Consider the following 25,398-nt stretch of genomic DNA (forward strand, 5'->3'; position numbering starts at 1 on the left):
TTATGATCACTCTCGATCGTCAGTGGTCGATTTTCCATTTGCTCGAATCAGGTATGTAGATAACCGGCGTTTTAGTTATGGTGTTTAGTGGTCGAATCACGAATGGGTGATCAGTCGTCGGTCTGGTTAGAGTGCCCATACTCTTAATTGAGTGGTTGGCTTTCTAAAGTGTGCTATAAAGTTAGATCCTACATTGTCGTGTGTGTATTGAGTAGATTGTGCTCAGTTATTTTCTTATATCAACAGAATCTTTGATTTTTTAAAGTTCATAAGGATTCTTAATCTTTCTTCGGTGACTAATTGTATTCGCATATTCTCAAAAATTGCAAAGTTGGGAGGAAAAAATGATTCTATCAAACTTTTTGTTAAGTGTTAAGAAAAGTAGATTGCATGAAAGACACATCACCCTCTATGGCTCTTCCAATGCACATTAACGTTCAACTTGTGCAATGTGCGTTAAGATTATGAACAACACACAGCCCACCCCAAACACTGCCTTAAGTCAATTCCAAAATGTGCAAAATCGTTTGGAATTGGAAGTGAGCAAAGTTAGAGCAGGATTCAAGTCCCGAAAGTCAATAAAGCCCTTGCTCTTTTTGTTGTCTAGTAGACCGTATTGGCCTCAAGGTCTATTGCCTAATCTGAAAATATTTGCCGATTGGTCCGATTTAATAATGAGACAGAGGCCCAATCCGTATTCATGGGCCAATCAAGTTAGTCTAATTTTGGGCCTCTTTTGGTGAAGAGGGGGCCGAAGCCCAAACTCATTCTGGGCCTTTTGGTGATAGTGCTATGTTTCTTTCCTCTCTTTATTTATTTATTTATTTTATACTTTTATAATTTCGAAACTAAATTAACTAGTATACTCAAGTAGTCAACAGTAGTACCTCTACACTCGAGGTCCTATCTTCAAGTTTCACATTCCATCGTATTGCTTGTATAAAAATAAATAAAAAAATAAAACTACTACCTAATTTTTCTGTTAAAAGAACTAGTAGTATATAGTTTTTAAAATTAAAATTTTTAAGATACAGTATGGCTGATATTGAGCAACGTAAAGATGCTGAAGACCACCACACTTAAGTAGGTCCCACAAATTACAAAGAATACCACATCGAATAGGAACCAGCCCATGTGTTACCAACTTCATCCACAGGCTTCCGCAGATATCTTGTCGTCCAATAAGGACCCGCCACGCCAGAGCTTCACAAAGACCAGTTCTCTGCTCCAACACCACCCACGTCACGGTACCAGCCTTCTTCGATGTACGTGTGCAATTGTCTGCCGTGGCGTTGAAAGACCAGTAAAGTCCCAACCGTTGATTCTGCAGAGTTGTAATTTGTGGACACCGTAATTCGCGTGTTTACGTTTTAAAGTCTCCAACTTTCGTTCTTACCAAAAAAGTCTCGAACTTTCTAAATTCTTACTCCGAGATTCTCCGAAATTCTTGTCACCGGATCGTTCAGGCATTGTTTTCTGCAACAGAGGTATGATTGTTTGCAGTGGGTTATGTTTGTGTTTCTAGAAAAACTATGATACAAAGTTTGACACTTCGCCCGCATTTCTTTGTGTTTTTATTTTTATTTTTATGTGTTTCATGATCAGTAATGTTCTGAATTTTCAGTTGGTTTCTTTTCTCTTTTGTGCTGATTTATATACTGCTTCTTAGATGAATCTTGAAGTGTCTCTATCGCACAAAACAATGAGTTTTGATAGTATTGGTAAACAAAATTAGTCTAGTTTAGTACCTCACTCTCACTGTGAAGTTTATTCGATCAAAACTTTATATGCTTCTGACTTGATGAAGTGATCGGAATTAGGAGGATCAACTTGAGCTTATTAAGCAGGATTCACTTCTTAAACAGTGTTAATAGTGGGCTATAATATGAGGAGCTCTGCTAACAATAAGTAACAATGAAGAGTTTATTTGTTTATTTGCATATTTTTAGTAATTGTAATGTGCGTTTGTATAAGAAAGGGGAAGAGCTTAAAATGGCTGCATTTCTTTTTGTGTGGTTGCAGAATTTGTGCATAAAGAAAGCTCTGACTCATCACAAAGACTTTTTCTGAGGCAACTTGGCATGGGAGTTGTGACAGTGTCTAGCTCAGCTTCAAGGACTCCATTAGGATTGAGCACGAAATTGACAATTCAGAGATCTACGTTGAGAAAGCCATTGATTGTTGCATTTAAAACAGATGAAGCAAATAAGACCGCCTTGGTTGCACCCCAGGAGAAAATACCATTGCCTATAGAAACACGAAAGAAGCACCAAAAGAGACTAGGGAAAGCTAGGAAACTGGCAAAAAGTGTAAAGTCTGCCACTACAGATGTAGCTTCTCCTTGTACCTTGGAAGTGGATTACAATGAAGCCGCTGCCAAACTGGAAAACTTATACAAGCGTAGCCCCGAGACTGAAGCCAATTCAGATGTGGAAGATGTAGATGGCTTGATGAGAAGAGGTCGCAAAAGGAGGAAGAAGACAAGTGAAAGTGATGCTGACAAAGATGAGAACAGAACAAGTAACACTGTGGTTAGGAACAGGACAAAGAAGGCTAAAAGGTTGAGTCTTAATAAAAGGGTTGCATTGAAATGGAATAAGGATGAGAAAGTAATTTCTTCAATAGTTCGAAAGAGAAAAAGTAGAAAGAACGAAAATGAGAAGATTGAGGAGCTTGTAAGGGAGTATTCGACTTCAACTGATCTGGTTAGTTTGGACTGGAAAAAGATGAAGATTCCTCCAGTTCTTACATCCTCAGAGCATGCTTGGTTGTTCAAGCTAATGCAACCTATGAAGGTGAGCCTTCTAAAGTTTCCGTTTTCTGGCTGTGGTCTTAAAAATTGGCTTGTAGCATTGTACATGTGTTATGTTGTGTGAGTTGTATTTTGCTGCCGAATAATTATGTTTGCCATGATTTAGGGTCTTCTTGAAGTGAAAGAGAATTTACAAAAAGATTTGGGGAGAGAACCAACCAATGGTGAATTAGCTGAGGCGACAAATATGAGTGTGGTTCAAGTGAAAAAACATTTGGAAGTTGGTCGAGCTGCACGAAGCAAGCTCATCAAGGCAAGCATTGTCCTGCTTTCTATCCACTTTATGTGCAGCGTTACTTTTATCTAGTCTTGCATACTGATTAAGAATTTGTGGTTTCAAATGTGAAGCAGAGAATCTAACTTGAAATGTTGATATGTGTTGCAGCATAATCTCCGACTTGTGTTATTTGTCATGAACAAATATTTTCAAGACTTCGCAAATGGCCCAAAATTTCAAGACCTTTGCCAGGCAGGAGTGAAGGGACTTATTACAGCAATTGATCGCTTTGAACCAAAAAGAAGTTTCCGGCTTTCCACATATGGTCTGTTCTGGATCAGGCACGCCATCATACGCTCCATGACACTCTCAAGCTTTACTCGTGTCTCATTTGGCCTTGAATCAGTAAGTTCTTTCTCTACCTAAGCTAGGCTATGGTTATTTTTGTTTGCAATTGCATAATCATTGCCATGAATCACTTGACAACAATCCTACAGAAGCATGAACATTGGCTATCTTAGCTCACATAACTGGTCCTATGCTGCAGAGCCTTGCATACTAGAAAAAAAGTTTTGAACTTAAATACAGGATTCAGACTTTGTCTGAATTGTTGATTCAACCAATTTCTATGATAGAGGGGAAACAAATGGCAGCATTATACTACTAGGAACTGAATTTGCACCAACCAAAAAATGCATGTAATGGTAGTTTAGTAGGGGAAAGGAAAAGAATGAAAGTTGCAAATATGGAAACTTATGGTTTTCACTCTTCCTTTATGCAGGTTAGGGCGGAAATCCAAAAAGCTAAGCTTGGGATGTTGTTTGCGCTTAAAAGAATGCCAACAGAGGACGAGATAATTGAAAAGGTTGGAATTTCCCCTGAGAGGTACCATGAAGTAATGAGGGCGTCAAAACCTGTTTTCTCTCTTCATTCAAGGCATACAACCACACAAGAGGAGTTTATAAATGGTATTACTGATGTTGATGGTGTAGAGGGTGATAACCGGCAGAAACCTGCTCTTCTCAGGCTTGCTCTTGATGATGTGGTATTTACTTACCCTCTCCGATAACCTCATATTAACACCGCACTGCTTTCTCTGTTTGAAGATTGATTGTTAGCTAGACATTTTCAGGATTATTAAGCTTCATTTTTAATTACTAGCTAGAAAGACAAAGTGACATGCACAAACCATTTAGGCATTTTGTTGACTTGGCTTTAGCACCTGTCACACTTCAAGAGCTCTCAAAGTTTCAGGTTGCTCATCATTACTGATTGTGGACTCAGGTCCCCTTGTAATATACTATTAGTCTACTCTTCCTAGGTTGCAGTCTACAATTGCATTCATGTGGTAGCTAATCCTTTCTCTGAATATTATCTCACCAGCTTGATTCACTGAAGCCCAAAGAGAGCTTGGTGATCAGACAGAGATACGGGCTTGATGGTAAGGGCGATAGAACGTTAGGGGAGATTGCTGGAAACTTGAATATTTCACGAGAAATGGTTCGAAAGCATGAAGTTAAGGCTCTCATGAAGCTGAAGCATCCAGCTCGAGTAGATTATCTTCGCAGATACGTAGTATAAAGCGGTCGACACAGCATGATCTCCTTAAAAAAATCTTCTACCTTTGGATATTTGAAATGCTGTATACTAGTCATCTGTACCGTAGGATTTTAACTAGGCCAAAGTAAGGCTGTAAGAAATTTCAAAAAAGTACAACAGTAAACATAGAGTTCTCATACCATCTAAATCCATATGGATGACTTAAGACTCGAGATTCCGTATATACCCATGTATAGGTGAAACATGAAATGTAATATTTTTCGACCCTTTATAGGACAATATTCCATACAGCTACAAAATGCAATTTTAGCACACCGAAACATCCGACTGCTATTTGCAAACTTATGCACACAGAGATCATGGTTGCTTTGCTTTTATGTGAAATCTTGAACTTGCTAACCATTTTTAATTCAAAATATTTCATGTTCATCAAGAAATTCACCTTGCCATGCATTTTCTTTTTCTTTCGTCATTTCTTACAGCCCTGGCTCAGGAGGGGATCCTGATTCTAGGGAAAGAATTTACTTTCAGAGTTTACCTGAACAGAGAAAGAGACAGAGACAGATAATTGCAAGAACTAAACTACTGCACAAGAAACAGACAGAAGCCAAGCCACAATAACCATCCAAGACGAAGACAACTACTTGAAGCCATTAAACATTCGACGACCAACATTTTTTAGAGTTGTCTTTCGTTTGCTGATTTCTTTTGTCAGCAAACGTATCACAATGTCTCATGATCCAATATCTCTCTAATTCTTCTGGTTTTCGACCTGGAATCCGACCGGCTATTAAATCCCACCTGAAACCAAGACAGCGAAAAGAAGGAAAAAAAAATTCACACCATGGTATTTTTATATGCAAACCTCCATAACATTAAAAGCCAAGATAAGAAATATTGTTACATCTCCAGATTCAAGCTGTAGAATTCATGCTGGATGGATAGTTTCACGTGACTTAAAACACAACTGTTTCAGATATCTTGTTTTGCAATAACTGCAAGGAGATAATTAAGGACACTCTTGTATATATGGATCAAGGATTTAAGGTCAACTCTCGACTGTTGGACACAGGACGGAAATATTTAAAGGTAGCAACGTGGAAGGCAGCTGGGGTTTTAGAGTACAATTAATGTTCGGAACAGTAAAATCTGAAAGACGATGAGACAATAGAAAAGACAAACTTTTCAACTTGAGATGGAAGTAAAGTTTGGAATTTGGGATGTAAGTGCTTTTTCTTTTTGTTTTTTCGATCAACCATGTGCAGAGTTTGCTGTGCTGCATGCTATCAACTCCATATTTGTGTAATGGCTTAGATTATTATTATTATTATGTAAAATGAAAGATACTAATAATTTGGATTTGGAAATAAATAAGTTATTACCTGGGCCCAACGAGCCTATACATTCTATAGAGGAGATCTTCTTCTTGTTCAGTCATGTTTATGAATTCCCATTCATTGCTAATAACCTCTGCCCGAGTAGATGGGAAAGCAAAAGGACATCAAATGAAAGTTTCATCAAACAGACAAACTTTCTTACAACTAAAAAAAGAAGACAGACAAACTTACTTAATTAGAAATGAAAGTTTGTTGGAAAGGGAACATAAAATGGAGAAGGAATGAAGCACCAACCGTCAGACTCAGAAGTGGCGGTTTTGGGTCGTTTTCGACGACATCGGTCCATGATCTGCGCTAGAAACCAGACTGAAAATAAAAGGGAAATGGAGGAGAAAGAGAGGAATGGAATAAGGAATGGGAGAAATGTAGTAAATTGGGTTGCGCTTGTAACTTGCTAGTATTATATATATGAGTGTGGAATTCGAAGAAAGAAAAGGGAATATATATCTCTTTGATGTGGAAGCCACAACCACAAGTTGCTGCTGCCCCCAACAAACTACAAAGTGTGTTTGTTGACTCGTAGGCTTGTAGACTTGTAGTTGACAACACAGAGCGCAGAGAAGAAACAAGGAAGAAATGGCAATGGGGAAAAAGCCTAGCTATATATATATATATATATATATATATATATATATAAATATAAACTTGCCTTGCCTATCTGCTTTGTCTCCAAAAGGCTCATTCATCTCTTTACCTTTGTCATCATGCATGGATGATGGATGACGGAAGATGGATGGATGATGGAACACTTCTCCTCTTATTTTACTATTTGTTTAGCAGCTCAGTGACCAGCCAACAAATAAGGTAAAATTTGCATTTTTATTCTCTCTTTTTTAAAATTCCTTTCTAAAAAATAGAAAAGGAGATTTACTATTCTATCCTTGGATCCATTGCATTTTCATAGCAATAAATATTGAGTGCTGCTATTTCCACCCACCTGTCATATTTTTTCACCCACCTTATATTCCCACCCACCATATAAATTTTAAAAAATACAATCCTATTTTTCCACCCACCAATATTCCTAAAATACCATTTTAATTATTACCTCATTTCCTCTCTCCTTTTATTCTCTCTGACGGCCCACATATCTCTCTCATTTTTGCTGTATCTTATTTTCCATCTATCACGCTTTATCTCTCTCTGTCTCTCATGTTTACTATACATCTATCTCTGCCTCAATGAAAAGTTGAAAACCACACCATCTCTCAAATCAAACTTCCTCTGGCACATGAAGACTTGTCCTTCTTCCTCAAATATTTTACCATGTATTTCACACTCTTTATCACATCTTCATGCAAAATATCCCCCACCAAATCACTGCATTCCTCAAAAACCAACGACTCATTAACCCCCAAAGTCTTCTTCACCTTCTTATGCCTCAAAAAAATTCTCAACCAAACTGGTTTTGTAAGGAACGTTCTTTGTGTAATTAACAAAGCCCAAATCGTAGAATGGTTGATTCATCCCCAAATTTTCAGATTTTTAATTTGTTTAAGAAAAAAAATCAGAGTCTAAGACATACTCATCTCCCAATGCTGTAAGTAATTGTAAAGATCTTAGAAATTCTGTTCAAATAGGAAACAATTTGATTCAATGAATAGAAAAAGAGAAGAAAATTATTTGAGAATTAAGTTATGAGCACTGAAAAGTCATAAGGGGAATCATGAGCAAGGAGTTGTAGCTTTCTTGTGTTCTTTTTCTTTCTATCAAACGATAGGGTTCTTGAGAAGTCTACGTCTTTTTTTTTCTCTATTTTTTTTTCTTAAGTTCTTTTAAGTCATTTTACAGTATGGTTAAATTTATCTTTAAAAATTGAAAGATAAGATGGGTGAAAAAATAAGACAAATGCATGAAAATAGCAACACTCTAAATATTAGATATATCGGACCCAATAAAATACCATCATTTAATTAAGAGCAGTGTGCATTAAATTAGACACTTGGAAATTTTTGATATGGAAAGTACATAAGTACCCAGCGGTCACTTCAATGGTATTTTAGTCCTCACAATAATGTTGTTTGTTTTTGGGTCACATGCATCTTCTTCAATAATTCACACAAGAGGAATTTTCAACTTTTGTCCCTACACTATTATATATAAAGTATAACACAAAGGAATTTCGAATGGTTAACAAAGAAAGGCAAAGGTACTTGCTTGCTTCCTTCCAAGTTTCCATACTGTGCACTTCGTACTATATACGACAGTGTAGATCAGCATCAACATCCATCTATTCTACCACAACAATTCGGAACTAAACCCCTTTCTAATCTTCATACCTGTAGATCAAAGTGACTTATTATTCCCTTTCAATTTTGAGTCAAAGCTCAAGCCAAGTGTGAGTTGGGTTGATTGGTCATTGAGCCCAAAGTTTTGTGGGTGTGCTGTGCACAAGGACGAACTCATTCTCATAAACCCAAACAGAAGTTATGGGCCCAACCACAGCCCACAACAACAGCAAGGTTTGTTTTTTCTTCTTTCTAAAATTGGAAACAAATTCTAGACTATCTTCTAGGTAGTTGTACTATTTGTTTTGTTTCTAGGTAGTAGCACATAACAAGGCAAACACCAATGAACAAGAGAATAGGCAGACATTAAATAATAAGCAGTAAGCTGGACAATGGAAGAAATTGCCAATGAAGTAAATGACTAAACCCCAGCGGATTGATGATGAATGTAATGTTAAACGTAATGCATTTGTATCAGTTGTTAAGTAGAGTTGTGTCTCTTGAGAAGAGCTATGTTTAGGAAGAGTTGTATATCATTAGAAGTCTAGAGTTGTGTCTGCAACTCTTAGAAGTAATTCAAGAGTTATGTCTGTTTATGAAAAGGTCTGAGTGTTATTATATAAATAGCTAATGTTATAGGCTGCTGCAGCATAAAAGAAGTTAACAAAAATTCAGTTTGAATAATTCTCTGTTTCACAAACACTCTCTGCCTCACTTTATATTTTCATCATATTCTTCAGTTTTGTGATCATTCCTCCAACATGTAACCCATGTAAATTTAAAAAGCTAAAAACAAGGTTTACCATTTTGTGGAAAAACAATCACTCCAGAGAGAGAGAGATATTTTGGCTTTTGAGTTGGTTGACAAATTATATGCATCATTTTCATATGCTATATCTACAGTCTTCATATGTAGACACCTTAGGCTATATCTACAGTCTTCATTTTCATATGCTGGGTAGGCTTACTTGCTGCTTTGTTTACAATGATTAGACACCAGCGGATTGCATGTTGTTTATTGCAGGAAATGCTGCCGCTTTGTTGCTTTTCTCCGCTCCAATGTAACGTCAACTGTCAAGACACTACCAATTATACTACTGCCTCATTTGATCCTGTTACTTAACCAATATTTCTACTTCTTGCAGATTGACTATAGCGAGTGTCATAAGGAAGAAAAGCACAGAGGAGTTTTCATGCGTCACTGCATTGCTCAACTGTCTTCTTTACACTTGCTATGCACTGCCTGTTGTAAGCTACCGCTGGGAAAACTTTCTGCTGGTCACGATCAACGGCTTTAGGGGACTTCTCGAGTTCTCTTTCATTTTCATCTATTTCTGGTTTTCTACATCCAAAGGAAAGGCAAGTTTAGCTTTCTTGGAATCTTACCTTTTATTTTATAGAAAAGTTTATGGTGGCATGCATTAAATTTTGAGTACCATATATATATATATATATATATATATAATATGGAGACTGCAGATGAAGGTAGCTGTGATTATGATACCTGTTATCATTGTGTTCTGCATCACCGCCATTATTCCAGCTTTTGTTTTCCATGACCACCATCATCGAACGGTGTTTGTAGGAAGCGTAGCGCTAGTGCCCTCTGTAGCAATGTATGCTGCTCCACTGGTGGTTGTGGACTGTGGTAAGTGTTTTCCAAGACTTTGTTTCAACACAATCAAAACATCTTTCGGTAATTTTATAAATAACTTGTTGCAGTAGGTGATATTGATCAATGTTTGAACTAATTATAATTACATAAGCAAGTGATACTAACAAAGAGTGTAGAATTCATGCCATTCTACTTGTCCTTTTTCTCATTCCTCTTGAGTTCACTTTGAATGGCATACAGACTACTGAGCCGTGATCCCTGTGTTATGATTTGTATAGCATTTTTAAGCCCTCTACCTCCACCTGATTATTTTTTGTCTTGAAAAAAAGTGGAATTATACGAAAGAGATTAACTTAAACTTTTAACTTGCATGAAAGACTCCTAATCTGGTTGGATGCCCATTAGGCATCCTTCAGCTAGTGCTCTATTGCACGTAAAATGTGCTATCTCCAATTAATAATATTATAACACATAAAAAAGTTATCTTATATATCATTACGTTATTGACAAAGTACTGTGAAAGTGTAAATCAATTTGGAAAGGAAAATGTCAACTTTCGTTGGGATTTTTCCTTTGAGTGTGCCCCTTTGTAAAAAAAAATTATTATTCTTCTAATAAGCCGTTGAACTTGAAAGTCTTTTGCTTCAAGTCACAGCTCATTTGAGAGAAACATTGCCAAGTGGATGACATCCATGGTTCCAACACTCCCACACGGATGAGTGGGTTGGTCTCCTTACTGTTTTAAGCTCTCTTCCCACCCGTATGTTTTAAGCTCTCTTCCCACCCGTATCAAAAGGTCATAATTCATGGTAAGCGCAAAGACTCATTTTGAGTCAAATTATTTAGACAAAGACAATGATTTAGTACGTGTAGAAAATTCTACACAAAAAAGAAGTCTGCATGCTTTGATATTTTGGGACCCTTTTAGCTCATATTTCTTAGAAAAATAACCATAAATCAGTAATCTTAGTGATTGCATTGCATGGCACACTACTCGAAATCAGTATTTGTTTTGTTTGGGAATTTGCAAAAACTGAATAGATTCCGGATAATTTTTCCGGAGAAAATGTTTCTCTCTCTTCTTTTGTTTGAGATATTGTGTGGTTCATATGGTACGAGAGAGGAAAAAGAATTGTTCTCTGTTGATCATGCTGTTACAGGGCAGCAATAGAAATATGAAAATAAATAATGTGAGCAAGCACAGTCGCCAGTTGAGAAAATGGAAAATGTAAGCTACCTGGACAATATTGTTTTATTGAGATACAGACATTAATTCTGTAAATTTAGAAATCTATATGAAAAAGAAAGAAGTTATTATCTGTATCTTCATTGGCAAATCTGTTATTATGATCAATTTGTATGCAATACAGGGGTACTCAGGAAGTGATTTGCATGGTGTCACTACTAAAGTTGTGGATATGCCTCACCACTGAATGTAATGCCATTTTGCTCATGTGACGACATGTACCTACTGTTTTTATTTCCAACAAAAAAACTGTCACTAGCTACCACAAGTCAGGTTGTGGAAAGTCACTTGAGAAATGTTTAAAAATTGCAATATCAATCAGATCGACAAAAAGTCCAGACTCAGCAGCTCGACTTTGAAGAAGAAAAAAAGTCCAGACTCAGAGGAAAAAAAGTCCAGGCTCAGCATCAACCAATATGGATTCTCTCTTTTGCTACTTTAAAGTTACATTCTCTCTTTCCCACTTAGTCCCTATTGTTGCTTCTGCTTCCCTTCCTCCGCATCTCTCAAACTCCATTCCTACCAATAGGATAAAAGCAGAGATCCCACCTAGTTAATCCTATGTTCTTCCTCAATTCTCTCATGGGTCGGGTACAACGGTGTGCTCAACTTGCACTGCAGTACCGCCATGCAGACATGGAACCAAACTCAAACATCGTGGAAAAAAGAAACATCTTACTCGTGGTCGTGACCTTGGTCTCTGCCACTCTATATTCGGTGGGGATCAATCCTCCCGGGCTTCAACACTGTAAGTGCATTACCCCTGCTTGGAACGTCAAAAATTTCGGTTGTTACGCCCTGACTCTTTTGTCGGTATTATTTATTTCACTGGCGCTGATGTTATCTGGTATCATGCTTATTATTCTGGTGGGTCGCAACCCCTTTGCACCCTTGGTTTATCTTCTCCTAATGGGTGCTGCCATTCCATACTGGTTTACCCTCGCAACATTCCTCCACCCACTGCTATGGTTTGCTTTCATGGTTGTGTGCTTGCTGCCTTCCTGCTATGCTCTCTTTCTGTTCCGGCAATATGTTGCTGGTGCTGATGCTTCTGTTCATGCTCCTCCTGCTCCTCCTGCTGGTGGAGGAGAGATAGTGGCCGATGGAGGAGAGATCGTGTGAAGACAGACAGAGGTCAAATAATGACTTTAAAAAAATGTTTATATTGTCTAAGGTTGTCCTTTCGATTAAATTTCTGATCATGCGACTGTTTGTTACTATATTTAAATATAATTATGTGCACGTGAGAATTGGGTACTTACGTGAGAATTGGTTACTATGGCAATTCTGTGCGAGCCTCTTTCTCGTCTTCGCAATATGGGAATCAGAAGAATCAATTGGAGCATGCTAATAAACAACATGTTTCGTCACATATTTCTCAGAAAAATTTGAAATGAAATAAAATATCCATGGGATGGGACCCTTTTAGCTCATATTTCTTAGAAAAATAACCATAAAAACTTTGTATCTGAATGAATGGGTTCATTCATTAACCCATAAATCAGTAATTTTAGTGATTGCATTGCATGGCAGTCACCAATTGTAATTGCAATTATATGAAATTCCTTTATAGCTTCTAAATCTTAAGCTATGATACAACGTTTTTAACCCCTCCCTTGGAGTAATTAACTATGCACAGTAAACTCAAATATTATCGTGGCAATTCTTCTCAATCTTAAGACATGGCATATTTTTAGTAAATAATTAAGATTATAAGAATTTTTTTTATGCCTATACAGTATATGATTTAAATATAGGAATCTATTAGCAAAAGGTGCCCACGTAATGTTACGGGTTTTTAAATTGTGTGAGATGTGTATAAAGCGATGAAAATAGGTGAGGAACATCGTTCTAATTATATATACATGAAAAAAATAAATAGTGCCATCGCGATTAATTTTCCAAGTTTTAGTTATAAAAGATAAACTAATAACATGTTTTATATGTTGTTTCATATCTTAAAATATTGTGCATATTTTAATAGATGAAGCAGCTATAAAAACATGAAAATATGAGAAGTTTTAAGTTGTGCATTGTTCAAAATATGATGCTCCTCGTACTATATATGACAGTGTAGACCAGCATGAACATCCATCTATTCTACGACAACAATTTGGACCAAAACAAACTAAACCCCTTTCTAATGTTCATACATATAGTCCTGATCTCTTGGACCACAAGAGTCCAAGAAATTGTGGTCACTCACCGTTGGATATTAATCCAATGGTTTAAAAAGGTTTCTTAAAAAGAGTGCACGAGTGAGTGAACCGTTGAATTTACATCCAACGATAAGTGACCACAAATCTCTTGAACTCCTGTAGTCCAAGAGATCAGAACTGTCATATACATGTATGTAGATCAAAAGTGACTTATTCCCTTTCAATTTTGAGTCAAAGGGTCGAAGGGTCAAAGCTCAAGCCAAGTCTTTGAGCCCAAAGTTTTGTGGGTGTGCACAAGAACGAACTCATTCTCATAAATCCAAACAGAAGTTATGGGCCCAACCACAGCCCACAACAACAGCAAGGTTTGTTTTTTCTTCTTTCCAAAATTGGAAACAAATTCTAGACTATTGTTTAACCATTTGATCCTGTTACTTAACCAATATTTCTACTTTTTGCAGATTGACTATGGCGAGGATCATAAGGAAGAAAAGCACAGAGGAGTTTTCATGCGTACCTTACATCACTGCATTGCTCAACTGTCTTCTTTACACTTGCTATGCACTGCCTGTTGTAAGCTACAGCTGGGAAAACTTTCCTCTGGTCACGATCAACGGCTTAGGGGTTCTTCTCGAGTCTCTTTCATTTTCATCTATTTCTGGTTTTCTACATCCAAAGGAAAGGCAAGTTTAGCCTACTTGGAATGCTACCTTTTATTTTATAGAAAAGTTTATGGCGGCATGCATTAACTTTTGAATGCCATATATATATGAGAATGCAGATGAATGTAGCTGTGATTATGATACCTGTTATCATTGTGTTCTGCATCACCGCCATTATTTCAGCCTTTGTGTTTCATAACCACCATCATCGAACGGTGTTTGTGGGAAGCGTAGCGCTAGTGGCCTCTGTAGCAATGTATGCTGCTCCACTGGTGGTTGTGGTAAGTGTTTTTCAAGACTTTGTTTCAACACAATCAAAACATCTTTCCGTAATTTTATAAATAACTTGTTGCAGTTGGTGATATTGATCAATGTTTAAACTAATTATAATTACAGAAGCAAGTGATACTAACAAAGAGTGTAGAATTCATGCCATTCTACTTGTCCTTTTTCTCATTCCTCTCGAGTTCACTTTGGATGGCATACGGACTACTGAGCCGTGATATCTTTGTTACGGTTTGTATAGCATTTTTAAGCCCTCTACCTCCACCTGATTAGTTTTTGACCTGAAGAAAAGTGTACAGGAAAAGGGGAACTCAGGAATTACCAAACAAATGGGATTTTGAAGAGGTTAATGACAAAAACCCCAAACAAGTTGTGATTTGCCAGAGTGCAAATACCGAAAGTTGAAGAAAGTACGCTCCAGGTTTGATTTAGATTCACTGCTTCCATATTTTATGTTTCTTCAAGAGATTAATTAATAGGTTTATGCTATTAACTCATCTACATTTCCTATTTTTGTCACAGACTCACAGGTACTTAAAAATTAAATCACTGTTTTGCACAGCAATTACCATTTAACGTCAATAACCCTCCGAGGGGGTGGTGAAAGCAGCAGGTGTTGCAAAACAGAGCTCTTAATTGTTGCCACACAAATTCTTCTGAATTTATATGAAGTGTGTCAACTGTTTACGCAGTATCTTGAGAAGATAATGATGAATTATTTTCTTATCTAAGCCCCTCTAAATCATGTCCTGTATCACTTGAAGAACATCTAAAATTATAACTGAGACTTAAGCTAGTCATTTAATTTTACTTTTTATTGTTTTTAAGGATCCAATTTAAAGTTAAGCAAAGAAAGAAAAAGGATAGACAGTGTGAGTTTGGTCAATGAGAGTATGTTTCATAAAGACAATCGAACTGAACAATAGAGTTTACATTTGCTGTCAGAAACTCCAACGTTTCATAAATCAGATTACAATAAGGATGGGTAATGTCTTCTACAGAGAACACATGAACTTTCCTGTTCAGCTCAATCCAACTACATCCAGGATCCTTTTTCACTTCCAAGCTTCTCAATCTCTTCCTTGCATTCATCTTTGCCCCCCACTTTCCCAGTACTGCATATATGTTAGACAAAATTATATAAGCGGATATTGGCTTGGGATCCAAGCTAAACATTTTCTCAGCCACCTTCTCACCCAATTCCATGTCCATCCAGAACCAACAAGCATTTAGCAGAGCTCCCCAGATAACCCCATCTGGTTCCGTCGGCATCTCATCGATAAACTCCATAGCTTCTTGTAGATGACCAGACCTACCAAGAAGATCCACTATGCATGCGTAGTGTTCAAGAGTTGGGTTTACTCCATAACTTCCTTCCATCATGTGGAAAATTTTCATCCCTTCGTCGACCAGACCAGCACGACTGCAGGCAGACAGAATCCCCACAAAAGTAGCAGCATTAGGGATGACTCCTTGCTTTAGCATTTGCTCAAACAGCAACATTGCCTCAGAGCCAAGCCCATACTGCGCATACCCATTAATGAGAGCTGTCAAAGCCGCCACATTTGGTGAACGAATGCAGATAAATGATGTTTCAGCATCAGTGATGCTTCCACATTTTGAGTACATATCTATTAGGGATGTTCCAACATACACATTCGATTCGAATGGTGTCTTAATCAACTGGGCATGAAGTACTTGTCCCAATTGAAGAGATCCAAGGCATGAACAGGCATGAAACAGAGCAGAGAATGTTGATCTTGTACGGTCAATTGACAATCTGTGCATTGTCACATATAGTTCCAAAGCCTCCTCATGCTGATGATTTTGAATGTGACCCGAGATCATGGCATTCCATGTTACAGGATCCCTTTCTCTTTTCGTTTCTTCAAAAAGCTTAAAAGCCATATCAATGTCCCCAATCCTAGAATACACAGAAATCATGGTATTTGAAGAGATTATAGTTCTATGCTTCATATTCTCAAACAACCTCTTCGACTGATCAACTTGACCACTCATCGCATAACCTTTGATCATCAAATTATATGAAACTGGATCCTTTTCTTTTAGTCTACTAAAAATTCTTTCTGCATCTTCAATCCTATCCATCAATACAAGTCTCCCAATAAGCGAATTTGAAGCATTTAAACATGGGTTTTCTAGTCGATCATAAACTCTCTTGGCACAATGAACAGCCTCACTATCACAATAAAATTCTATCAAAGCACCACCAATGGATTCTTCAGATTCAAAACCGTACTTAATCAAAAGTCCATGCACAGCCTTCCCTGCACACAGCACTCCCAATCTCCCATAAGCCCTTACAACACAATCCAACGTAAACTCATTAGGAACCACCTCACCACTCCCCCTCATCCATTGAAACAACTCCAAGGCTCTCTCACACCCATCCTCGCTCTTAGCGTACCCTGAAATCAACGTAGTCCATGCCACAACATCCCGTTTCGGCATTTTAAGAAACAATTCTATAGCATCACCCATCAAATTACATTGCACGTATCCCACGAGCATTAAGCTCCACAACAACTCATTTCCACCACGCAGCTCATCAAAAACCCGCTTAGCATCCTCAATTTTAAGGCAATTAGAGTAGAAATGCAACAGAGAACTCCCCACTAGCTCAAAACACTCCGTCCCAGTTTTCAGCACCGAGCAATGCAACTCTCTTCCCTCACTCAAAGACCCTGAACGCGCGCAGACGCCAAGAGTTGTCAAAAAGGTCGTTTCATTGAGTCTCACATTGCCATGATGCATAATCGAAACCAAAGATAGAGCCTCACTGAATCTTCCCCACTTTGAATACCCCGAAACCATGGCGTTCCATGAGACGACGGTTCGGATGGGCATTTCGTCGAACACCTTCCGAGCAACATCTAGCTGCCCGCATTTGCTATACCGAGTTATGCAGACGTTGGTGGAAACTATGTCGGAGACTAGAGTTTTCGCAGGTTGATAAAGGGTCGACAACTGTTTAACGTTCGGCTTCCATCGGCTGCGCTTCCATGTTCCCACCATCAACATTTTCAGTTGAGAGAGAGGCGAATGAAGCTCGACGACGTCGTTATACTGTAACTCTTCTCACGTTCTATCTCTGTTTTTCATTTTTTTCGTTTTTTCTAATGATAATGATCAGTAAGTGATTGCATGATTCGTATGAGAACCTCGTGTCGATCTAAGTTCAGTCCCCAGCAGCCACGTGTCGTTGATTCCTTATATTAGAAATTCCAAATGTAAGCGCTTCATGCACGAAGACACGTGGCCCCTTGTGATCTTACCACTTACGCAGTTTCGCTCTCGAATCTTTTCACTCACTCGTTCTCTCAGTGTCTCAACCCAGAAAACAAGAAGCAGAAGAAGAACAAACAGTCACACGAATTTCTTTTCTTTATATATATATATTTTACTTTCTTTTAATTAATTTCCTTAGTTAAAATGGTGAAGCTGGCGTCGGCTCGGGAGGTCCGAATGTACGGGCCCCGGATGGGCCGGAACCGGGCCGAATACATAAACGCGGGGCTCTACGTGTTCGCGACTGTAGTGCTGCTTGGTGGGTTTGTGGCTCAGCTGTCGAAGGCGCCCAAGTCGGGCCTGGTTCTGATGCTCATAGCCTTGGTCATAATCTTGGTGGTGAATTTGCATGATCTGGTGGCCCACCTTGCCATGTTCGACTACTCGATGCCGTTGATGGAGCTGGACCTGCAGCTGGCGCTCGTAGAGTTCGCTGTTCCGGTGATTCAGGCTCTGGGCTCCGTCCTCTCATTCTTGGGCATTCTTTTCCTTCTAATTCAGGTTTATACATATATTAATTAATTGTTAATCATTTAATTAAGAATGTGATATGGCATTAAGAGTGCAGAGAAATGTTGCAGGCAGAGAAAGGGTATGGCTACTCTAAGTTTGAGAGGCATGCGAAGAACATGCTTATTGCTGGCCCTGTTTTGTGGTTGCTGGGTTCGATCCACAACTCGTGCCAAATCTATGAGAGAGCGGATGGGCATGTCCAAATCCTGCAACAGAGCGTGCACATCCCCTTCTTGATTGGCAGTGTGCTGTTCACAGTCGGTGCAATTCTCAACACCCGAGAGCAACATGATTTGTTTCGTCATGGCCTGCAGCTACTGGTAATTGTTTAACCTCATCATTAATCCATTAATCATTGTTATGTCTTAAGTAATTGCGGTTATGAAATTGGGCCGGTTTGGGATTGCTTTATTAGGAAGCAATTTTGCGTATAAGCACTAGAGTTGCAAGAACCTTTAAATTTTTGTTAAAATTGAAGGGATTCCCAAAAAGCACTTTCGGTAGTTAAAAAGCGCTTTTAACCATTATAGAAACACGCCCAAATAGGTTAATTGATTAATTTGTGTGTTCGTGCGTGTGGGCAGGGTAGGAATTGGGTGTGGTTGGGGACCGGTGGCAGCCTGATGTTCCTGATTGGAGGATTGGCAAATGTGGCGAAGGTGTTCAAGATGCAACAGATGAGTGATGGGCTGAGGCTTGAGAAGCTGAGGGGAGGGGCACAAGAGCGGCTCGTTTATGAAAGGGAAGGCCATGTTCCCCTGATCCTAGAAGATCAACGGAGGAGATCAAACAGACCATCTTATCACGATGATGATCATCATCATGTGGAACCAAGTGTAGCACCACCAGTACCTCCTACCCCGTACAAAGATGGTCTTGTCGGTCCCACCACTTGAACACATACTTCATACTTTATAGTATATGTTGGCTCTTGTGCTTCAAAGTTTTTTCTTTTCTTACCCTACTTTTTATGTCATATCTTGTGCACAGAAACTGCATAAATTCAGTGAAAAGTGAAAGGGATACTGCATACCTCCTCCTTTGTAAATGCTCTTCGTTCATGAGAATCACAATTTGACACATATACAAAAATAACTTATTAAAAATATAAAAATAATTTTTTTTGCACACATATCACACTGTTATTAATAGGAATGTTTGAGTTTTGAAAATGTCAAATGAGAGGTTACCTTTGACAACCAATATCACATTGAGGAACAGTAAATAAAACTTAAAAAGGGATTTAAAGAGGGACGTACCTACAAGGCTGTACTACAAGCAATTTTTTATTTTTTATTCCTGAAGGACCTCTTTGAAAGAATTAACCTAAAAGTAGTGAATATTGCTAACAAATCTAGTCTGGTGGAAAATAGGCTGATCAATATTCGAATCTATGACACTTTAGTAGTGTATGTGAGAAATCCGTCTCCTCTTTTATAGTTTGGACTATCATTTCTGTTTAGATAAAAACCAAAAAGTAATGAATGGGCCGCTCGAAGCCAAGGCCCAACTAAAACTTTGGCAATCCGGAATGGGGTATGAACATATTTAAAACTTTGGGTTATATCTTATGGCCCAAAATCTCAAATAGCCCCCACACTTTTTTCGCTCAATGCTCTTACCAATAATTTTACCATAAAAATTTACTATATTTCTCGAGGTAATATATCGAGTTTTCAGTTCTCTGTATATCTATCTTCCTTCTCCTTTTTTATTTTTTATTTTATTTGTACGTCGTACTAATTTTAAGCGGACTGCGTAACACGCGTGCTCAGTCTCAGGAGCCCTTACGGCCCTAACGGTGATAAGAGCCTTTTGTCAGCCCTAATTTACTTATTCACAATCACAACGTTCGTCTCAAACAATCGAGGTTTTACTTCCTTTGAATTTTTCAGGTAACCGTTTCCTCACCTATAATCCTTTCGATTTTGGCACCTATTTGCCCCAAATTTTAATTTTCTGTCTGTAATATGCTTCTGTCCATTTTGTTTCAATTCTCTATTGCGTCTTCGATCTCCTCCCCTCTCTGTATTGCAGAAACGCATATATTTATATGATTGTTTGCTTTTCTAGGATATTTATGCGCTAAATTGCTGTATCTTTCGGAAAAATTTACACTTATTTTTTACATATTCTCGTAATTTTTTTGAAGACATAGGTGTCATTCTCATGACGGCAATTTCCCTACTTTGATTTGCTTACGCATATTATTTGTATGCATTGTGTACACAAATTAAAATTTGCCTATACGTATTACGTGCATTCAATATATATAATAATATATTCATCATATTTATGTCGTAAACAATAATATGGGCATGAAGTGTAGGTTTCCGTTGTGTGTAATTAAGATGAAGATATATTGAGTTTGTGCTCTTGTGAAAGTGTGGTAGATTGAGGGACTGAATATTTGTGTGGTGTTGTTCTGTAGGTGAAGGGTTGGTTTACAGAATGGCTTCTGTGTCCAGTCAGCCACAGTTCCGTTACACTCAGCCACCATCGAAGGTTCTTCATTTGAGGAACTTGCCGTGGGAGTGCACAGAGGAAGAACTGATTGAACTGGGAAAGCCATTTGGTAAAGTTGTGAACACAAAGTGCAATGTTGGAGCAAACCGTAATCAAGCTTTTATTGAATTTGTGAGTGTAATTTCAGTTTTTTTTTTTTTTTTTTTTTTGGGGTCCATTTTGCACATTTGTCATATATTTTACTGATAGACATTTTCCTTCAATGCTTGTTTCATGAATGTTTTTAGGCGGATTTAAATCAAGCTATTGCGATGATATCATATTATGCCTCATCTTCCGAACCTGCTCAAGTAAGGGGGAAAACTGTTTACCTACAGTACTCCAATAGGCAAGAAATAGTCAACAACAAAACTGCTGCGGATGTTGCTGGAAATGTACTGTTGGTAACAATTGAAGGTGATGATGCCCGCCTTGTCAGCATAGATGTTTTACACCTGGTAAGCAATGTGCCTGCTTCCCTGTTTTAGTTAAAGAGGTAAACTTGTCAGTATAAATATGTTAGCGTTAAGGTATTGTGTTTGGGTTGTAATTTGTCTTGTTCTGGGATGTTTTTGTTTGACATAAATGTGAATGGATCAGCAGGCCCATTTCAAGAGAAAATCTTCAATGGCAGCTTAGTGCATCGGGAGAAAGAGCACATGTGTGTTTGTCTCCTTTCTCCTTTCTTAACACTGCCTCTTTCTTCCCTAATCTTCCTCCTCATGATCCTGATCCTACCACTCTAATAGTTTAGAATGTTTTCATTTCTTCTCTTGTGCATCCTTCTATCCCTTTTTTAAATTTTCTGTTGCTTTGTTTCATCAGCATGATTGTCTCACACCTTTATGTTATACTACGTCTCAAGTGTTTAATTGCACTCTGAGTGTAAGTCTATCCGGCATGGATACTTTTAAGTCTTTATAGAAAAGTGGATACGTGGTTTAATGATGTCAATTAGAAGATTAATGAAATGGCTCTTATTCCTTTAAACTAAAAACTGGAATTATACGACCCCATGGTTATCCATATAGGATTCCTCAGTAATTATATTAAATTATATTTTGTAGATAGGATAATGGTTTTACAGATACGTTGGTTGAAAGATTAAGGTGCCTCCATAAAATCAAATATCATTCTTGCTTTTTAATAGCTAGAAAACAAGTTTTTCTAATAATCCTGTGTTTTCTTCGTTTGGGGACACCCATTTCACCCCAATAGGAAGTCCTAACAAGCAGGATGTGGTTGGAATATTTAAGTCTTTGGATATTCTGTAGGATTTTTGGTCTCTTTAGTTTATTTCTATAATTTTCTACTAGTCCTATGTCTTCTGTGAGTGGGGATACACATTTCACATTAACTCAGCACAAGTGTGGTTGATCTCGAGCAGGATAGTCTAAGCATCTCCCTAGTGGCTCTGAAATTTTTAGTTAGTATATTCCATTAGTATGTTGTATCTTTAATGTTAATTTGTAGCTTCCATTCTTCTTCATTCACATGTAAAAGATGTTTTTCAAAGATAATGTAATCTGTTTCTGTTAGATGTTTCCGTAGTTCCTGGAAAATGAAATTTGGAGGTCTATTATTATCCCAGAATGATTCGTAGAGGGATTATGTCTGAAAGTTTTTTTCTTAATTTTGTAAAATGTATGGCTTCTGTGTATCTTTCTGAATGTTTACTAGCAAAGCAGGTATTTTCAGCTTTTGGGTTTGTGCACAAGATAACTACTTTTGAGAAGACAGCAGGATTCCAGGTCTATATCAGTTAATCTAGTTCTGAATTTCTAACTGGCTTCCATTGGCCTTCGGAGACAATCTCATTTTGTATTATTCTTCAGGCATTGGTGCAATTTTCAGATGCAGAAACTGCCACTTCTGCAAAAACTGCACTGGATTCAAGAAGCATCCCCAGGTGACAGTTGTATTAGTTGCTTGGCATGGTTTCAAGTCTAAGATTAAGTTGTTCGCATATGTAGGAGCTAGCCACCTATTGGTTATTAGGGCATGAGTGTTCTGTCAGAATTTTGACAGACATTTAAACTTTGTAAGCATGTTCTTGTACTATAATTTTTAAAAATAAAGCAAAATAGTTCTCGCAACTAATGCCTCGTTGCGTGATACTGCTAAGTTAGGCCCTTAGATGAGATTTGGTGATGATGGCACACTTTCTGCTTGTATTCGTTTTTATATGCGTGCAATGTGCCTGCATAATGATCTTCTAACTTTTGTTCATTCGGTATAGGTATCTTCTACCTGACCATGTGGGACCGTGTACTCTCAGGATAACATATTCTGGACACACAGATTTGAGTGTGAAATTTCAGAGCCACCGAAGCAGGTAATCACATGTTCTTTGTTCTTTTCCTTGGGAATTATACCTAATGTTATGTTGCAACCGTCTATGTTTGTATTTGTTATATTTCCTCTCTTGTTGGTTATTAGTAAAACCATGAGTACCTTTCTATTAAGAAAATAAAAAATCTGCTTTTTAAGTTTTACTTTTTGGACTGTCTTTGTCTCTTTGTTGGCGGCTACTGTTCTCACTTTTTTCTGATTCAGGGACTACACTAATCCTTACCTGCCTGTTGCTCCATCAGCCATAGATGGAAGTGGTCAGGTAATGCATTGAAGGGGAAAAAAAACTCTTATTAGATTATTCATGTGGCAGGCAGACATTTATGTACCGAGGCCCCCTTATTGATTGAGTAGTCACTTCCCAACCTTGGCATGCATGTAACACAGTAATGTTTTGTATTTGTATGAGGTGTTTTTGTACTTATTGATTTATCCTTGCAGATTAGTGTGGGCTTGGATGGGAAAAAGCTAGAACCTGAGAGTAATGTGCTTCTTGCATCTATCGAAAACATGCAGTATGCTGTCACCTTGGATGTTTTACACATGGTATGTCCGATTAATTTTCTCAATTGATTGTTTTCTTAGTTGACCATTCTCATTTAGTTAAAAACTGATCTTTATTTTCTTTTTCCTGCCATTAGGTCTTTTCTGCTTTTGGGCCCGTTCAAAAGATTGCCATGTTTGATAAGAACGGAGGGGTTCAGGCTTTGATTCAGTATCCAGGTACCTTTCTGATTACTCTATTTCATGTTTTTCAAAATTGGACTGGATGGGCTGGTCTTACCTGGTTGATCGGTAACCAGCCAGCTGGCACGTCCATGGTTGAACTTAAGCCTTACTGATTTCGAATTTAGGCCTTGATGATTTCAAACCTAAGCTTCAATGATTTCAAACCTAAGCGTCAATGATTTCAAACCTATTTTTAAGCCGTACTGATATCAAACCTAAGGCTTACTGATTAAATATAAGGTTGTTTATCACCAATGTACATGGTGCCATATCTGCATGGTACTGTGTTGTACAATTCCTATAAAAGTAACTGCTGATGATATATTCAACTAGATAGTAATTTAGGTAATAATTATGTTATGGCGTGCAGATGTTCAGACAGCTGTAGTTGCCAAGGAAGCCTTGGAAGGGCATTGCATTTACGATGGAGGGTTTTGCAAGCTTCACATCTCATATTCACGCCATACTGATCTCAGCATAAAGGCAAGTTATTTGATTAGTCATTTGCACTTCTATATTATATTCCACTTCTCTTAGGGTTTTCTTTTTTCCTTCGACTTTCCCCATGATTCCGGGAGACAAGCTCTGCCTAATGTTCTGTGCTTACTGTGCTGATTACAGATCAACAATGATCGAAGCAGAGACTATACAATCCCAAACATTCCAATTGTGAACTCACAACCCTCAATTCTAGGGCAACAGCCAGTTCAGATGATGTCTCCTGCAGTGCCTCAGTTTAATGGAGCTCAATTTGCTCCAACCGATCAGGCTGTGATGCCTCAACCTTCTGCAGGATGGGGACCGACGGTTCCAGCAGTTCCTCAGTCTGTGCCCCTTCAGATGCATAATCAACCTTACATGCCACCTGGAACTTTACCTCTACCTTCTCAAATGGGCCCTGGCATGATGCAGAGTGGTGCACCGCCTGCAACTTTGCCTCCATATCACCGTGGTCATGTGCAATAACGTATCCTCTTGTATTGAATTTTGGAATTCGCTGTCTTAGTTGTCATCTCACCGTTCAATGGAACACGCCTCTGCATATACAAGGAGCATTTGAATGAGGGAACTGCTCATATGTGAAAGCAGCAGCCCCTTTTCATTTTCTTGAAATTTTGATAGTGAGATTCTGTAAAATTAATGGTCTTCTAAATACTTGATTTAGTCCCATGACTCTGTTGCTTACTCTCGGTCACTTATGGCACTTTGAAATAATATAACTTATTAGTTTTAATTTGGTTGTTCATGAAAACAATTTTTCTGCAAACGAAAATATATATATATATATATATTTACAGTTTTTCTCACCAGAGTGCATCGTCTTTTATCACGTATTTTAGTTCTGAATTTTTCGTCCTAAAATTAGACTGATGTTATCTCACATGGAGGATCTAAACCAGACCCAATAAATACGAGTTTTATTTTTCTTAATACAAGTTAGTTGCAAATGACCCACTAGTGTAGTGGTTTGGAGTATTTACTCTCTCAAGCAGGGTTCTGAGTTCGAGTCCTAGCATACGTGTTGTGTATGTGAGTTTAATATGCTATTGTCCCTTTCAATAAGAAAGGTTCTCAAAAAAAAAAAAAAAACAAGTTAGCTGTAGTCTAAATTAATTTTAATTTTGAGAGGTACGGTAAACTATTCATAATTGAAGAAGGGAAGACATCTTTTCTTTATTAATTTTTTGACAAATTGTTTACTTTTCTTTTTGTTTTTCAATCGAGAATTGGCATTTATCTTTATTTAACTGACGCGGCAAAGATCTCCATCTCCTGTCCGCACTAGGATTAAGCTTAAACACCGATCGT

General features: G+C 37.9%; 5 protein-coding genes and 2 pseudogenes across 7 annotated transcripts; 5 read left to right on the forward strand and 2 right to left on the reverse strand.

The window, feature by feature from the left end:
- On the forward strand, positions 1,290-4,909 carry LOC18784841 (RNA polymerase sigma factor sigE, chloroplastic/mitochondrial). Its single transcript, XM_007218948.2, has 6 exons — positions 1,290-1,487; positions 2,023-2,795; positions 2,919-3,065; positions 3,198-3,434; positions 3,811-4,074; positions 4,413-4,909. The coding sequence occupies exons 2-6, from the start codon at positions 2,082-2,084 to the stop codon at positions 4,608-4,610; spliced, it is 1,560 nt and encodes a 519-aa protein (XP_007219010.1). The 5' UTR covers positions 1,290-1,487; positions 2,023-2,081; the 3' UTR covers positions 4,611-4,909.
- LOC18785560 (transcription factor TRY) lies at positions 5,015-6,456 on the reverse strand. The gene is made up of 3 exons (XM_007219556.2): positions 6,221-6,456; positions 5,972-6,059; positions 5,015-5,390 (listed from the first exon to the last, which is right to left on the reverse strand). The coding sequence occupies exons 1-3, from the start codon at positions 6,270-6,272 to the stop codon at positions 5,243-5,245; spliced, it is 288 nt and encodes a 95-aa protein (XP_007219618.1). The 5' UTR covers positions 6,273-6,456; the 3' UTR covers positions 5,015-5,242.
- On the forward strand, positions 8,607-10,151 carry LOC18786167 (annotated as a pseudogene).
- LOC18787579 lies at positions 11,913-14,454 on the forward strand (annotated as a pseudogene).
- On the reverse strand, positions 15,064-17,520 carry LOC18787731 (pentatricopeptide repeat-containing protein At3g57430, chloroplastic). Its single transcript, XM_007219541.2, has one exon. The coding sequence runs from the start codon at positions 17,221-17,223 to the stop codon at positions 15,064-15,066; it is 2,160 nt and encodes a 719-aa protein (XP_007219603.2). The 5' UTR covers positions 17,224-17,520.
- LOC18786152 lies at positions 17,574-19,076 on the forward strand. The gene is made up of 3 exons (XM_007218671.2): positions 17,574-17,991; positions 18,072-18,323; positions 18,588-19,076. Exons 1-3 carry the CDS (start codon positions 17,635-17,637, stop codon positions 18,897-18,899), a joined length of 921 nt encoding a protein of 306 aa, XP_007218733.1. The 5' UTR covers positions 17,574-17,634; the 3' UTR covers positions 18,900-19,076.
- Positions 19,641-24,823, forward strand: LOC18785294 (polypyrimidine tract-binding protein homolog 2). 3 transcript variants are annotated; one of them, XM_007217946.2, is made up of 11 exons: positions 19,641-19,898; positions 20,435-20,640; positions 20,757-20,966; positions 22,197-22,259; positions 22,344-22,417; positions 22,748-22,843; positions 23,065-23,122; positions 23,302-23,406; positions 23,502-23,583; positions 23,960-24,072; positions 24,211-24,823. In XM_007217946.2, the coding sequence occupies exons 2-11, from the start codon at positions 20,455-20,457 to the stop codon at positions 24,553-24,555; spliced, it is 1,332 nt and encodes a 443-aa protein (XP_007218008.1). In that variant the 5' UTR covers positions 19,641-19,898; positions 20,435-20,454; the 3' UTR covers positions 24,556-24,823. The 3 variants fall into 3 exon arrangements, with proteins under 3 accessions (XP_007218008.1, XP_020413137.1, XP_020413138.1); XM_020557548.1 differs by lacking the exons at positions 19,641-19,898; positions 20,435-20,640 and adding an exon at positions 21,109-21,169 and having other exon boundaries at positions 20,841-20,966; XM_020557549.1 differs by lacking the exons at positions 19,641-19,898; positions 20,435-20,640 and adding an exon at positions 21,112-21,169 and having other exon boundaries at positions 20,841-20,966.

The sequence above is a fragment of the Prunus persica genome, chromosome G2, assembly GCF_000346465.2.
Source record: "Prunus persica cultivar Lovell chromosome G2, Prunus_persica_NCBIv2, whole genome shotgun sequence".
Lineage (NCBI taxonomy): Eukaryota > Viridiplantae > Streptophyta > Magnoliopsida > Rosales > Rosaceae > Prunus > Prunus persica.